Raw genomic sequence first — 16,704 nt, 5'->3', positions numbered from 1 at the left:
AGCTCCAGTGAAGAAGGCCATGCTCTGCTGTCTTGTTCCAGCTTTCATGTTGCAAATAAGTGTCCTTTCCATGGTCTATTTAGTGCCACATTTTCCACATTTTCTTCCTTCCTTCCTTCCTTCCTTCCTTCCTTCCTTCCTTCCTTCCTTCCTTCCTTCCTTCCTTTTTTTCTTTCCTCTCTCTCTCTCTCTCTCTCTCTCTTTTTGGGGGGGAACCTGCTCTTTAAACTGGCCCCCAACAGTAGTGCTGAAATGCTGTCTAGGATTCTAGAAGGCTGTGATGTACCTTATGGAGAAAATGTATAGTAATAGCCTCACTTAGGGCAGGAGTTACAGTGCTGTTGGTCATGAGTTCAGTGTTAATGAATCAATAGTATATATTACATAAAGTGTCCCTAAACAGAAACAGACATCAAGCAAGGTTATGTACTGATTGGTGGCTGAAGATGTTGTGAGCAGAGGCTCACATAAACTTAATCCCGGATTTCCTCAGGAGCAATGATTCTATACTGGTTAGAACAGCATTTGCGGTGATTTTATAAGAAGTAACTACCAAAAGTAAGGAGAAGTAACTGCTATTAACTATCTCTGGAAAGACAGAAGTTTTCAGCTAAGGTAAAATATGTTTCTCTCTTTAAGAGAGTCTTAAAGATTTTTAAGAAGGTTTTTAAAAACCTCATATAGAAGGTTTTATATGAGCAGGACTAGGACTGCAGTGAGGCAAGTAGGGCACATGAGCACTTGCAGGGTCCCGAGAGCGAGTGCCTATTTAATTTCTGCACCCTAGGCATTTTGCTTGCTCACCCCTGCCCCCCGCAGAGAGGCAGGATTAGTCAGAATTTAGAAATGGAAAGGTTTTCTCTACCATATGTCAGGTTGATTCCTACTTATCCCAGCTCTGTGGTCACCTCTGCAAAGCTTCCCTGACCTCTGTCTTTGGGTGAGCGTCTGTCCTTTTTCTATGTCTTCCTATGGCATCATGCCCAGCTCTGCTGAGGTATTTATTTCATTACATTCTGTCTCCTTGCTAGGAGGCAAGCTCTTTGAAGGTAAAAATTATATCCCACTGATCTCTAACTACTCAGGCCCTAGCATATTTGCCACCTAACAGACACCAACTAAAATCATGCTCGATTAAAAGGTTTTTTTTTAATTCATACATTCCAGTTTGGCAATTCTTCACTAAACATAAAATGTAGCTGATCACAAGCTACCTCCTTCCTTAGGACAAATTGAAATTTCGTTAGAAAGAGCTTTTCCAGGGGTTCCTATCTCAGCAGCTGAAAACATATTTAAGTCTTTTGGAATACTTAGTATTTTAGGATAATGTCCAACAAAGTTCACAAGTCCATTTCCATATGTAGCCTGAGAAAAAAGGACACTGAGAATCTTGGCTAACTCACTGTCTCGTTGTTGTTTTACTAGCAAGCAGCCTATTGCCCTGAAGGTCAGGGCCCAAGGAAGGTAGGGAAGCAGGTGTGGCACACCCAAACCTGTTGAGTTGCTTTAACTTCAATACAAAGGTGGCACCTCCCAGGCAAATCTCCTGGTCCTGCTTTCCTGGGTCTCAGGTAAGTTAAGATGGTGTCTAGGGTTTTGCTGGTTACCAAGACTTTGCTGCCACTCTAGATGCCAAAACCTAAGGTGATAAGAATCCAATCATAGTCTAAAAAGGGAACCTTAGTCACTTTCAGAGGACTCGTTCCTTGTAGGAATGAACAGTGCTCTTATACAACAACTGGGCTGAGTCTTCTGGCCATTCACATATAACTGAGGAGTCTGTCTCGCATGGCTTTCTTTACACCATTTCCTCAAAGAAATCACAGTCAAGTCTAAAATTGCCATACTGTCAAATCTGTGAGCTCCTTCTGACAAAATCTCAGTCTTGGCCATAGTATGGTATGGCCACACTGTCTAGGGTAATCATATCATTCTTAAATAATGAACTGCAAATTAATTTTAAATATTTGGGTAAGAAAATTATATCAGAAGAATAGCTTTGACTGGGTGAATAGGTAGAGGAGCCTATGCTACTGACACACGTCAAGACAGGGGAAGAGAGGGATCATGTCCTGATTTTTCAAACAATACATTCTCCCTCTTTTACCTCCCTAATCACCCTCGTCCCTTTCTCATTGTCACAGATAATAAGATGACAACAGAGGAGAAGCTCATTCAGAGAAGGCAAAAATGAAGCAATTGTGAATACTCAAGGGAGACTCACTGGTAAGTATAACAGCTCATCATCTGGGGACCTCCGTTTCTTAATGGATGTCATCTGGATGCCATGTGTGTTCTGACGAAAAGCTGGTGGAGGAAAAATGCAAGTTTCATCCTGGGAACAATTCTGAAGCACTAATACATTTATTAAACAGACAGTAGCCTCAGCAAACCCATGAGATTAGAGTTTCCAGTCCTAAGCATCCATTTACTTGGTGATAACTGCATTTACATTACGCCTAACAATAATGAGGCGGGAGGGGGGAAGAGAGGAGGAGGAGTAAGTAGAAGGAAGACATCCGGAAAGCTGGAAAACAGCCTTTGGCCTAAGTGGTGCTGCAGGAATCCAGCATCTTGCTGGCGTGTGTCTGTGAACAGCTGTTAAGGAAAGGAAGATAAATTGGTTTGGTGTTTTATTTTTCAGATCATTTATCTTCCAAGGAGGTGAATGTGTGTCGTAGAAGTTGTCTTGCCCATGCATCCAGTGTGTTCAGCCCTCCCATGGTGGAGCATGCATCACATAACTTCCAGGACCCTTTGGTAAAGTGAGTGGATGCAGCTCATAAATCCTAAGGGTTTCCAACATTAGGAACCACACCCAGGGTCCAGGAGATAGAAATGATCCTGTTTTGCCAAAGTTCAGATAATCTATTGTTATTAAAAGTTATTAATTTATAGGTAACTGAGGTGGTCAGGGAAGCATATAGAAACTATGCCACCAGACAGACTCAAGAGCAAAATTAGGGTAGAGATAGATTTATACATATATGTACGCAGTGTGTGTACGTATGTGTATATATACACATACATATATACTTATTTATTTATTTATTTATTTATTTATTTATTTATTTATTTATTTATGATAGACATAGAGAGATTGAGAGGCAGAGACACAGGAGGAGGGAGAAGAAGGCTCTATGCCGGGAGCCCGATGTGGGACTCAATCCTGGGACTCCAGGATCGTGCCCTGGGCCAAAGGCAGGCGTTAAACCACTGAGCCACCCAGGGATCCCCATATATACTTTTTTAAGGAACAATCAAGGAGAGAAGGAGCCTAACAGGAAGGGCAAATCATACTGAACAGTTAGAAGTTGATGATGAGCAGCTGTTATAAGATTCTGTTGTTCTGTAAAACGCAATACAATTTATATTTCTTCTGGACACTAATCAGTAATAAGATTAAAACATGTTTTCATGAAATAAGTCGTAGTGTGGTATACTTTAAAATACTTGTAGTGATAACAGGCTTATGCAAAGCACCTTCTAGAATCACCTTCTCACAAGTTAGATGCACATGTGGATCTGTGGTTTTTACCCTTGGTTACCTGGAGGTCTAAGCCTCTCCACCACACAGGCAATGGGTGGCTGTGCGCAGAACCTGGGATCCAGACCACCCCCAACTCCTGACCCCTTCAACTAGAGCTGCTCTGATTTAGTCTACATGCATTGTAGGGGGTTTTGTTTGTTTATTTTTAATACTTCATTTTTTTTTTATAAAAAGCTTTTACTGCTCAACAAAAGTAGTCTCAAAACAACAGACCTAAGTCATTAGCCTCACTATAAATGAGGTAACTGAGGCACCCAGAGGGCCCTACAAGTCAAAACTCAATGAGACCCAGATCTGCATCTTCCCCAGACCGTGCTTCCTGAAATACGTTGTCAATCTCCCTGTTTCCAGGAATTCACAAGGTAGGCAGATCATATTTTCAGCCCTCATTACAATTACAGAAAGTCAAACTGATACCAAGAGCTCATACCCAGAGTTTCTGATTCTGCAGGTCTGGGAACTAAGAATTTGCATCTCTACCCACTTTCAAGATGATGCTGACACTTCTGGTCTGGGAGTCGCAGTATGAGGCAGGCCGGGCGAAGCAGTCCTCAATGCTTTTGCCAAGCTGTGTCGTGCACACCTGAAGTGCCACTTGGCTGGGGCACCTCAGGTGGGACTTGCCCCTAACAGCCTGAGGTCTTTCTATGCGGCTTCCCCAGCATGGCTCCTGCGCCCCCACCTGCAGCAGGTGTAGCCCTACCCCGTTTGGCTACTACAGCTACTTACGGCGCTTCGTACCGTCACCGTTCTTTGCGCTGTCCGACACCTGCTGCTTCCTGATGCTGTCCTCATCCGCCTTCCGGTCTCTCCCTGGGCAAGCACAGATCCGGGCCTCAAAGCAGCGTCGGCCCAGGACTTGCCCACTAGGAAGCAGAGAGGAGGGAGCCAAAGGGTAAAATTGGAAAGAACTTTACAAGTCCCTGGGATTCCCTCCTTTCCAGATCCAATGCCAGCCATCACCCATCCACCATCACTACCAGCTCACTCATGGAGGCTTTGAGGATGGACCCAGAAGCACCTGGCAGAGCACAAAAGTGCTTACCACACGCCACAAACAATATTAGTAAATAACATTCCATTTGTTCTGCGAAGAAGCTCCAAGCCATTGACTGAACAGCTGTATTTAGCTACAGATTTTGAAGGAAAGTTGAGTTAAGCCAGTGGATGTTTCTGGATAAAACCCCCTTAGGCAGCCCAGACTTACTCAAAGAAACTGTTAACTGCCTTGGGAGCCACATGAAAACAAACACTGTCTAATCAGAAACTCCTGCAGTCAAATGTCAAGAATTCAGGTATGAAGTGACTTGCATGCCTTCCCAGTTCTTTTCTTCCCTCTACCCTATTCTGTCTCCACCTTCTTAGATCTTTTATGTCCGTGTTTGCCGCCAGGATTTAAAGCACAAAGGACAAACTCAAGGGGAGCTCTCCGCTGTACATGGGAAGTTAATGACAGAGCAAACACAATTTCACGCTGCCCTCTGCCCACGGTGTTTTGCAGAATGACAATTCTGCATAAGCCACTTACTCTCTGGTTTCCAGAGTAACGATGATTAAAATTGGACGGCGGTTCATCCCTCCAACACAACTGCTGTTGCACATGAAATTGTACAGGACTGTCGTGAATTCAGTGCCGACCTGAACACGGGGGGTGGGGGGTGGAGGAGGAGAAAGAGTCTGGTTTAACAATGGTTTGAACTGATGTTCTTCCTCTCAGTTTTCTCCTCTAGTTAATCAACTCACTTCTGATGAGGTGATAGGCTTTCCTCTAGCAAGACAAGCTCTACAACCCATCGTAGATTCCCCTATGCCTTGTCTCTTGGGAAGCTTAAAACCATGTTTGCAGCACTGGATGCTAGGTGAAAAAGGCTTTCAAACATAATGGTTGTTTTTTTTTTTTTTTTAAGATTTATTTATTTATTTTAAAGAGAGAGAGGGAGAGTGGGGGAGGGGCAGAGAGAGAGAGAGAGAGAGAGAGAAGCAGACTCCCCACTCAGTGTAGAGCCTGACTTGGGGCTCCATCTCATGACCCTGAGATCATGATTTGAGCAGAAATCAAGATTGGTCTCTTAACCAACTGAGCCACTCCGGTGCCCCTAAATTGTAAAACTTCTTGATCCTGTTGATCCTATTCATTTGCAAGCTAAAACTATCACCTAATTCAAGCAGGGGGAGAGATGAAAAAATTACCCAAACTAGCAGCAACACCCAGGGATATTCCCCCATGTGGACAAAACAGGATAACACAGATTTAAGTGTACACTTCCATAAGTAACACTCTGGAGCTGGAAAGGTCCTCGAGATTAAATCATCTATTCCCAAGTAGTAATTTATGGTCAAGGCAACTGAAACTTAGAGAGGGAGAGCCACAAGCTAAAGGTCTACACAGCAAGCCAGCAAACCATAATACTCTGGTTTCACTACTCCAGTGTTCCCACCACAGAACCAGTCTGTTTTCCTAATCTGCCACCTGTTCATCCATACTTCAGCTAAGAGATCCCCCTTAGAGTCTCTCATTTGTATTCCAATTAGGAACATACTGGCGTCCAGTGCACATCTACTATCATTCAATTGCCATTTAAATTCTCTAGATAAGAAAAGGTCAGGTATTTACCCAATCACAAGTTTAATTATTATTGGCCTTTAAAATGAGAACATGGGTACAGAGCAATGTTACCAAATTAACCAGTACAGATTTAGGAGTTCTGAAGGGGACAGAGAAGCAGTATGGTAAAGAGGGAGAGAAGAAATACGAAAAGTTTTATATTTGATGACAAACACTAAGGCAGAAAGAGATCCTCCAAATACTTTTTATCACCAAAACAAATGCTTTCCCAAGTCAATCCACTACTCATATTTTTACCTGGGGTGGCTCATAAGGTACCAACACGCTCTGTCTTCCTGTGATGGGGTCTTCTACATACTGGGCATGGCTGTTCCCTTCTACTCGAATCAAATGACTAGGAGGGGCAATCTGTCCTGCAGAACAGAGAAAGACAAAACAGTTAGTTCCTTGCCTTCAAAAAGGAAAAAAAAAAAAAAAAGAAAAAAGGAAATGAAACTGCATATACAATATATTGGTGGCTAAAGAAGTGATTTGTTTAGTAGAGGAAATATACATCCTTAAGAAAAGGAAGAGATCTCATTGCCAGACATCTAATAAATGCAGGTATGCCTTTTTAGCAATAGAAAGGGCTGCAATGCTCATCTATATTTAAGGGAATAATCCTTTGTTTCTGGTGTTGAAGGTTAACAATTCAAACTTTCAAGCAACTCTAATTATGTCTCTGCCCTGATCTATGGAGCAGATTTTCTTAGCTTCCATGAAAATGGAAGGGAAAGGAACAAGTTCATAAAAACCAAACAAACAAGAAAACCCCCAAATCTCAGCTTGTGAAAAGATGCTTCCTCAAAATTGTCTAGCAAAAATACTAACATGATGTAATAGATTGCAAGGATATACCTCCACTGCCTGTTCCTTTCTCTGCTATAAAGTCTCCATCTTTACACCTGATTTTTTTTTTAAGATCTACACCCAACGTGGGGCTTGAACCCATAACTATGGAGATCAAGAGTTGTACATCCTACTGACCGACCAGCCTGGGACCCCTGGTTTTGTACCTAAAGATGAGAAACTTACTGGTTTTCTGGTGCTGAAAGAGCTCCAGGTTGGAGGAACAGAAAAGGGAAGCATGCTTTTAAAAGAGCACAGGCCACATTTTGCAAAATTGGGATACTTGACAGAGCTACAAAAGAAAGAAGCTAATCTAAGAATTGGGAGGAGGAGCCATAAAGATGTTCTTAACCTTTGGGTACATATTATCATTCTATAAAAGTCAAAAGTTAAGTGTGAAAATGCTCTCTGAAGACTCATTTATTTGGCAAAAACTAAAAACAGCTGTTTTGTCAAACAGTGAGAAAGCAAAACAAAATAGAGTTATACCATCTCGATGGATCAAGGATAGTTATGGAAACCTATAATGAAAACTAGCTGTAAGGAATAATCTTTAAGGCATATTATTAAGTGAAAAGTAAGATGGAAAGGTTTTGAAAATGAAGCTGTGTAGACTAGGATTGGAAATTAATGTATAAAAAAGTAGTTGTGTTAAGGTGGGATGATTTTAACTTTATCTTTTGAAATTTCTATCCACTCTCTTTCTTCCTCTGTTAATTTTTCCTTACCATTTATTTCTACTTTCACACTAGCTACCTACCAATATTTCTATTTTTAATATATTTTCTATATAAGGTATCCTCACTTCTAAGCCTCCTGTACCCAGATCACTCTTTGATGAATACTTAGATGTTCTCTTGTCCTTCCTTTCTACTTTCCTCTGCTCCTCACTTAGCCTCCCTTCATAGAACCTTAGAATATCCAATGTAAGAGAACCCTCAGAAATAGTGACCTCCTCTGTAAAGCTGTTCTTGGATCAGAGGCTCAGAACATGGGACATGACTTATCCATGGACACAGCACTTAAAGGAGGCCCCAAGATACCTGCTCCCTGACCCCCAATCCATTACTTTGCTGTACCCCCTCCTAGTTTATGTCCTAGATCTTCTCCTTAGTCTTCTTATCCATTATTTATCTTCATTTCTTTTGCTTTTCCCCCACTTTCCTCTTCTATTTTTCTCATGTATTTAGAAGTAAGTCCAGGCCATCTAATAATCACCAATATTATATCAAACAGTCCAGTTGTTATAGAGCCACAGATGCATATATCATTATTCTCAGACACTCTGTTAGACAAAGATGTAGACTGAGCTGCCTTCAGGGTGCAGAGTTTCGAACCAGGTCGATGGACTCCCCCAAAGAAAAATCTCCACAGGGTCTCAATTTTCAAGAAGCTTAGCCAAACAGCCCCAGATCCCAATTCTTACCCTCATTGAATTCACGGCTCAGCTCATGGTTGGGGCACCGTTTCACCACTTCAGTAACATGTTCAGCCTTCTTGTAGACAGGCATGGCACGGATGACAGCGCCCTGAGGAGGTGGGGTCATCACCTTGATCTGGATGGGACATGTCTTTGCAATTTGGCAGTAGAGTTTCTTCAGTTCAGTGGAATACTGCTTAGAGATAGGCCGGTGGTGGCGGGAGGAGAGAACCAACAGGAGATATTGTTACATTCCAAATCAGAACAAGGAAAACGGGTTCATTTTCCATAGATACACATTCATGACTGGCTACTACACACCTGACGATGACCGCTAGCAATCTTATTGGAAGGAGTTCTATTCACTAATCAAATTAATCTTTTTTCCTACTTTAAATAAAATCCTATGTTGACAAAAGAGTGCACATTTATCAAAACACACTTATGTCATTATTTCCTATTATCTTCTTTTCAGGATGAAGAAATTGAGTCTCAGAGGGGTTTAAATAATTCATACCACAAACAACTTCATTGAGTACTAGAAGTTAAGTGGGAAAAAAACAATGTCCTCATGTACTGAGAGATATTAAACAGATTACAATTTATCCTGCCCTTATAATACTATAGAGGGACTCATAGGAAATAGGATTTATGGGGAAAAGATTAAGATGGACTATCTGGCAGAGAGTAAAGAGATTTTACCCAAGGTAAAACCCAACTAGAAAAATGCAAAGCAAAAATTCTCCCAAACTATTGCACTTATATTTTCATGCCATAGCTTAGGACAATGAGAAAGCTGAAAGGGGCTATTTGGTTTTATTCTCTCACAAAAAGGACTGGCCTGTTATAATGGCACAAATCATGATGACAAAAGCCATCAAGATACAGATCTCTTCACTCATAAATGACTGAAACTTTTCCTCCCCAAATTTCCTTTTCAGAGAAAGGAAATTCAGTCATTGCTTGGTTGGCTGGTTGGTTGGAGAACTGGCAAAATAGGGGGAAAAAGATGATCCCAAGAACCAAATCGAAGAAAAAGGTCTTAGCCTGTTCTTCTTCCCCTCCTGATCTCTGAACCAATGTAGAAAGTCTCCATTCTAATCCTTACATTCTATTAAACCTTAACATCCCTGTTCTGAAGGTCAATACCCCATTACTGCATTCCTCCTCATTCTGCTGCTGCAGTGAAACCACTAGGCACCAGAATTGCCAGCCAAGAGTGGGGCACCTAGTAACACTTACAAAACAAAGGTAAACACACACACACACACACACACACACACACACACAGGTTGCAATCCTAAATTGGCAGCAACATTCTTCCAGGGGAAAGACACTGGGGACTAGGTGCCAGAGTGGTAAAAATATTTATTATTGATATGTTTCAACCCAACTTTGACTGAAGGTAAATGTCTGACTTAAAAAGACAAACAAACAAACAAACAAACAAAAAAACAGGCATTTAGAAATAATTGCTTTATATCTTCTTTGGAAATGTTTTATTTATTAAATATTTCTTTCATCCCAAGCATTTTAGTAGATGAAATTTTCAGTTAAAAATTTCCTAATGCTAGAAGTGTGTTGCATAATCAGCTCTCCATGCCCACAGGTCAAGGATTAACACAGCAACAGGGTTTTATATAGCTTGAGGAAACAGGGAGCATGCCAAAAATCGACCGCAAAAATAAAATTCTACTCGGGAAACATTGAATGAAAACTAGAAGAGTATTTTTGTGCTAGTGTTCTTAACCAATGACCTTCCAAAGACACCTCCTTAGGAGACATTAAGAACTCACTTTTACTAAGAACTCTCAGAAAATTAAGCATAGCCCTTTGTGTTTTAGTTAGGAGATACATAACGTAAGCATGAGTTTCATAAGATTCACCTCAGGAAAAATGACTGAAAAATAAGTTTGTCACCTGAAGGCAAATAAAGCATCTACCCAAGTATGTAAAGACTGCAAAAAAGAAAAAAAGAAAAGAAAAGAAGAAGGATAAGTGTTCAGTGTAGGAAAGTTAAAAAAAATCCTATTTCAATAATTGATATACTATTAATCAAATTTGACAGACTAAGGTGTAAAAGTACTAAAAACAAACCTAGGCATCATCAGCTGTTTTCCTTACTAATGTTCAGGGATGGGGAAAGGGAATCTAATATCTGAGTCTGAATAATGACAAATAATAATGACTCTACCATTTCCCGAGTTCTGCTGTCAGAAATGGAATCCTCAACCCTACGAGGAAGGTATTACAGGTGTACAGTCTCTTATCTGAAACTCTTGGGGCCAGATATTTTAGAATCCATAATTGTTTTCATTTTAGAAAGCTAGTAGAGTTCATATATCACATATTAAAAACACCTCTGGTGGGACACATAAACAGTTCAGCACCCCATAATCAAATGTTACCATTTCTTCAGAATTCCTGACTATTCACACCAACTGGGAAATGACTAGAGAGCTTCAAAGTTCAGGCCTTACTTGCCACCAAATGAGTCTGTCACAAACAATGCAATTCAAACCAAACCAAACGAAACCAACTTTTGGTTTTCAGAGCTTTTTGGATCTCAGAATTATAGATAACAGATAATGAATCAGCATTATTATCCCCATTTTATAGATATGAAAGCTGAGGCATAGAGAGGACTTGCCTGAGGTCACAGAGAAGAGCTGGTTAGCAACCAGTATAGGAGAGTCCTGGCCCCAGCCCCGGAACAACAGTCCCTGGTATCGATTTCTCTTGGCTGGGCAGTCCAATTTTGTACACTTTTACCTTTTTCTAATTTCCCCCAGCACGGCCATATTCTGAATCAACTTCAAAGGCGTACAATCTTCCTTAACATTAAAATGAGCTCAAAAGCAGCTGCGTCGCCATCAACAATTCCTCTTTATTTATTTCTCAGTGTAATAATGTTTGCTCGTTTAATTGCAGAGAGGGGCAGTGTGTGATAGAACTGAAAAAAATCCTGGACAAGGAGGAAACCAACCTTGGAGTCCAGCACCAGTGGCCTGTAGGTACTCCGATTACAGCTCAGGGCAAATCATGAATGAGGCCCTAATCTTTCACATGGTTTGTTAAGGTCCTTTGTGTTCTGACCCCATCTATCTCTCATTTGCTCCCCTCACCCCCCAAACATATTCATTTCCCACCCCATGTTCTACCCATGCAAACCTCTTAATGCCTCAAACACACTGTATGTGCATCACCCACAATTCAATTCAATCATGCCACTCCCTGCCGGGAGTGACTCAGGTTCTTCTTCTGTTCTCCACACCAAGCTAGGACAACTTAGATAGCACCCCTCAGCGAGGACTGCATCCAGTACAGTAGACCACATTTTCCAGTTTTAATGATGAAGGTTTCATATTGACTAAGTCTAAATATCTGACCAGGGCCAAGATCCATCTTGCTTATTGCTTCTGGTTAAACTATCAGGCCTGCTGCTCAGTAACTAGAGGAGGTGAAGAGGCCTGGTGTGCTCAGTTCTTTACAAAGTCACGCTTCTTCTATTTTTTTCCTTCCTGGTGGCAAATTCAGTCTGTGCTGATGTATATTTTTCCAGCACTGAATTCAGGTCCCCTGGCCTATGGTGTATTCATAGTTCTTTAGACTTCCCCACTTCCCTTCTCTTCTACCTAATGGCCACTATCTCCTTCATCAATTTCCCAGTCATCTGCATGGTCACACACACACGCAAAGACAATCTGATTTATGGCAAGATTTTAAAATACACTGGTGATTCAAGCTGGCACATGGTGAAAACTGGAACACATCTAGCTCCTTTTAATGTCTCTCTCTTCCTCTCTGAGACTTCTAAAATCTACGTCTAGACTGCTCCCAACATTGACTTGAGATTCTGTGATTCTCAGGTCTAATTGCTTTTGGGTATGTATTCTTCTTTTTTTGTTTTAATCAACTTTGGGGTATAATTTACTATAAAGTATACCAGTTTTTAAGAGTTGATGACTTTTGACAAATGTACACAGTTGTATAAATACCTCCCCAGCCCTGGTCATCAAAATTATCTTTTGCCCCTTTTACAGCTAATCTCCCTGATCCCTTCCTAGGCAACCATATACCTTCTTTCTCTCACTGCACTCTTTTAGAATTTTATAGAAATGGAACAATAGAGTATATCATCCTATGTGCCTGGGTTCTTTCATTAAGCAGAATGCTTTTGAGGCTCATCCATGTTTTTGCATGTTTCAGTATTCCATTTTATTATTTAGTGGAATTCCATTACTTATCTATTCATCGATTATTTCCAGTTTGTATTGACTATGAATGAAACTCTTATGAATATTCATATGTAAATCTTAGTGAGGACACATGTTTTCATTTTCCCAGATAGGGACCTAGAAGTATGATTGCTCACTAAGTGTATACTTATCTTTATAAGCATCTGTCAAATTGTTCTACAAAGAGGCTGTGCCAATTTATGTTGCCACCAGCAACTTATGAGGGTTCACACCCTTGTCAGCACTTGCTATTGTCAGTTTTAATGTCATTCTAGCAGGCATGTAATGGTTCTCACTGTGGTTTAAATTAGTGTTTCCTGATGATTAAACATATGCACAGTATCTTTTCATATACTTCAATTATATTTTGTATAATAAAATATGAAAAATATAAATGTTTATATTTTTATACAAAGAAATTAAAATATAAAATCAAAATAAATATATTTATATTCAACTTATACTATTTCATATATTTATTTACTATTCTTTTTGGAAGTGTTTGTTCAAATCTTTCAAAATTTTTAAATTTTAATTTTTAAACTGGGTTGCTTATGTTCTTAATTTGAGTTGAAAGAGTTCTATATACTTTGGATAAAATTCCTTTAGCAGATATACATTTTTAAAATATATTTTCTCCCAGTCTATAGCTTGTTTTTTTTTTTAACCTATATTGTGCGCTTTTCCAAAACAGTGACTTTTAAGGAATTATCAATATTTTGCCTTTAAGGCTTATGTTTTTTGTGTCCTAAGAAATACTGGTCTATCCCAATGTCAGAAGGATTTGGTATGTTTATATGTAGGATATTTATAGTCTTAGCTTTTGCATTTAGTTCTATATCAACATTCAGTCAATTTTCCTCCTTGTCCTCTTTTTAACAGTAATCCAATTGTTCCAGCAACACTTGTAGAAATGTTTATCTCAATCTTTCCCTTTGTTCAATTGTCTTGGCATCTTTTTTGAAAATTAATTGACCACATGTGTTCACATCTTTATCTAGACTGCCCTCTACTATTGATCTGTACATCTAATTCATATATCTCAGTGTCACACTGTTTGGATTACTCAAACTTTATGGAAAGTCTCAAAATCAGGGAAGATACATCCTCCAATTTTGTCCTTTTTCAAAATTGTTTTGGCAATTTTCAATCCTCTGAAATTTCGTTTAAAATTTACAAGCTATTTGTCAATTACCACAAAAATGCCTGGTAGAATTTTGGATGACATTGTTTTGTATAGGTCATCATGAAAAGAACTGATATACTAGCAATATTATGTATTTTAATCCATGAATATGGTATATATCTCCAATTAGGAACTTTTAATTTTTCTCAGGAATGTCTCATACTTTTTAGTTTGGAAATCTTGCACATATTTTGTTAGATAGCTCCTTTAATACTTTTTAAAGTTCAGTTATCCAGCATATAGTACATCATTAGTTTCAGATGTAGTGTTCAATAATTTATCAGTTGCATTTAACACCCGGTGCTCATCACAACCTTCATGATTAAAAAAAAAATGTTTAAATGCTACTTTAAATTTTTAATTTCTAATTTTATTTTTCTCGTATGTAAAAACATAATTGATCTTCGTATATTGACTATGCATCCTGTGACCTTGCTTAACTTATTAGTTCTAGTAGTTTTTTGTAGATATCTTCTGATTTTCTACATAGATGATTATGTTAACTGTGAGTAAAGAAGTTTTATTCCTTCCTTTTCAATATGCATGACTTTTAACTTTTATTCTTGCCTAAATGCAAAAATTGAACTATGGTTCAATTTGCCATTGCTTTATTTTTATTTTTTAATTTGATAACCTAGATCATTGATTTTAGAGTTTTATGTCCCTCTAATATAAAGATTTAATTCTACAAAAATCCCTCTATGGCACCCCTTTAGCTATATCTATAACATTTTAAATATATTCTTAATATGGAGGAACATCTGAAGTACTTCCTTTAGAGGTTTCTTCAGTCTTCATATCCAGTATGTGGGACCACACTTAACATTCCTGAGAAAAATAATTCTTTCTCTAAGACTTACACTGATTTAATGGATTCTGTTTCTGGCTTTAACTTATTTCCTCTATGCACCATTTTCTTATCATTCTAAATGGATTTTTTTTCACTGCTGTTCTAAGGTTATTTTTATCCCCAGCTAGTTTTTTTTCTACTTACAGGTATCAAAGGAAGAAAGCCAGTTGATTCTATATCTGAAAAGAGAATCTCCTATATCTAAGAACTTCTTTGGTGATGCAAGTCCATTGCATTGAGTTTCCAGTAGTTTTTGGGTGGACATTAAACATTCCAAACTTTGTGTTTGAAGGTAAAACATTTCTTTCCCTATAGTGCTGCACTATTAGAAGCAGTTATGAAGGATTAAAAACTTATAACTTCTTCTCAATTTCTTTTTTTTCATAAAGTTGTCTGTTTTTTCATAATTATAACATGCACATAGAAATTCTGAAAAAAAAAAGGAAATATATGATGTATTTCCCCTACCCAGAGATAACACACCACAAACATTTTAGACTTTTTCCTATGTATATAAACACATACATACACACCTTAATATAAGCTGGAACATAACAAACATTTTGGTATCTTTTTTATTTAACATATCATGAATATGTTCTAATTTAAAAATATAAATTTTAGTGATTGCAATGATAATATTAAAGAAACATACCATGATTTACTTAATCACGCCTTTCTTATAGAGTATTTTACTCTAGTTTTAATATTAAAAATAACACTATTAAGCACATTTTAATTCACAAATCCTTATTATATATGTTAGTTTTAGTTGGATCCCGTGAAATGGGATAACTGAATCAATGTATATTATAATGTTATAGAGAAGCCCACGGTCAATTTGAATTTTCTTCCCTTATATTAAGATGCTTATTTCTCCCTAGATCCTTGCAGGATTTTGTTTCCTTATTAATTTTTTATTTTTTATTTGTTTTTTTTTTTTAAAGAAGTGAGAATGTTTCTATTATTTTTCTTAGGATTATTTGGGAATTGGTGAGCTCTTTCAACTTGTATGTTTGAGCTCATCTCAATATAATTTTTCTTTACTTATTTTTTTCTTCTACTCTTAATTTTCAAAAATATCTAAGTCTTACTTTGGATCCACATTCTCTATCATACATTTTATATACTCAAAAACTGTTAGCATGTTTACCTTTTGTCTGCATTCTAAAAAAGCTTGTCAACAAGTTCTTTTCCATAAGCATATATAGGGTTTTCTAGAGTTCGTTGTATTCTTTTCTTTTTTTTTTTAAGATTTTATTTATTCATTAGAGATACAGAGAGAGAGGCAGGGACACAGGCAGAGGGAGAAGCAGGCTCCATGCAGGGAGACCAATGTGAGACTTGATCCAGGAACTCCAGGATCACGCCCTGAGCTGAAGACAGATGCTCAACCGCTGAGCTACCCAGGTGTCCCAGTTCTGTTCTACTACAAATAATCATAATTCTTCTATTGCATTTCAAATGCTCCTGAACTCATTAAATCTCCCTTTTTACCTTATCCAGTCATCTTTTTCATCTGAGTCTGCTGTTCTAGATATATTATTTTCTTCCTCAAATTTATAGTGTTTATGATTCTATTCTATATTAGAATCTGCTAATCAGCTGCCACTCTAAACTAGGCATGGATCTATTTATTTCCCCACTTGTACATCATTCAATAATTACTAATCAAATGTTTACTAAGCATGTGCTATACAATGTAGGTACTTGGTTCTGTATGAGGAACAGAGAAATAAGATTAAAAATTTTGGAATGCAGGACCTTATGTATTCTTACTGTGTAGCACAGTCTTTAAAACATAAAATAAATTGAAAGAAAAGCTTACTCAGTCTTACCTTCAAATTGCTCACAGTTAAGAGGCAGAACAAAACACAAACAACACAAATACACTGTGTATAGCAGAGGTATGTATAATGTATTATGGTATTACAGAAGATAGAGCAATAAACTGTTAATTTGCCATTTATAGAGCAAGGCTCTGTTTTAGGTTTGGAAATTCAGCA

The 16,704-nt window shown here is 38.3% G+C and overlaps 1 protein-coding gene across 10 annotated transcripts in view; it reads right to left on the bottom strand.

Moving 5' to 3' along the window:
• Nucleotides 1-16,704, bottom strand: part of TP63 (tumor protein p63) — a 218,115-nt gene that overhangs the window by 24,009 nt on the left and 177,402 nt on the right. For 9 of the 10 annotated variants that reach the window (XM_077880065.1, XM_077880067.1, XM_077880075.1 and 6 more), the window contains 5 exons: nucleotides 8,431-8,617; nucleotides 6,414-6,529; nucleotides 5,079-5,188; nucleotides 4,280-4,416; nucleotides 2,225-2,307 (listed from right to left, as the gene is read on the bottom strand). In XM_077880065.1, the coding sequence (XP_077736191.1) occupies nucleotides 2,225-2,307; nucleotides 4,280-4,416; nucleotides 5,079-5,188; nucleotides 6,414-6,529; nucleotides 8,431-8,617 (633 nt within the window). The remainder of the gene's footprint in view (nucleotides 1-2,224; nucleotides 2,308-4,279; nucleotides 4,417-5,078; nucleotides 5,189-6,413; nucleotides 6,530-8,430; nucleotides 8,618-16,704) is intronic. The other variant, XM_077880066.1, reaches the window with a different exon arrangement.

This window comes from Canis aureus, chromosome 31 (assembly GCF_053574225.1).
Source record: "Canis aureus isolate CA01 chromosome 31, VMU_Caureus_v.1.0, whole genome shotgun sequence".
Lineage (NCBI taxonomy): Eukaryota > Metazoa > Chordata > Mammalia > Carnivora > Canidae > Canis > Canis aureus.
The sequence above is the reverse complement of the archived record's forward strand: the minus strand, read 5'-3'. Positions and strand labels throughout refer to the sequence as shown.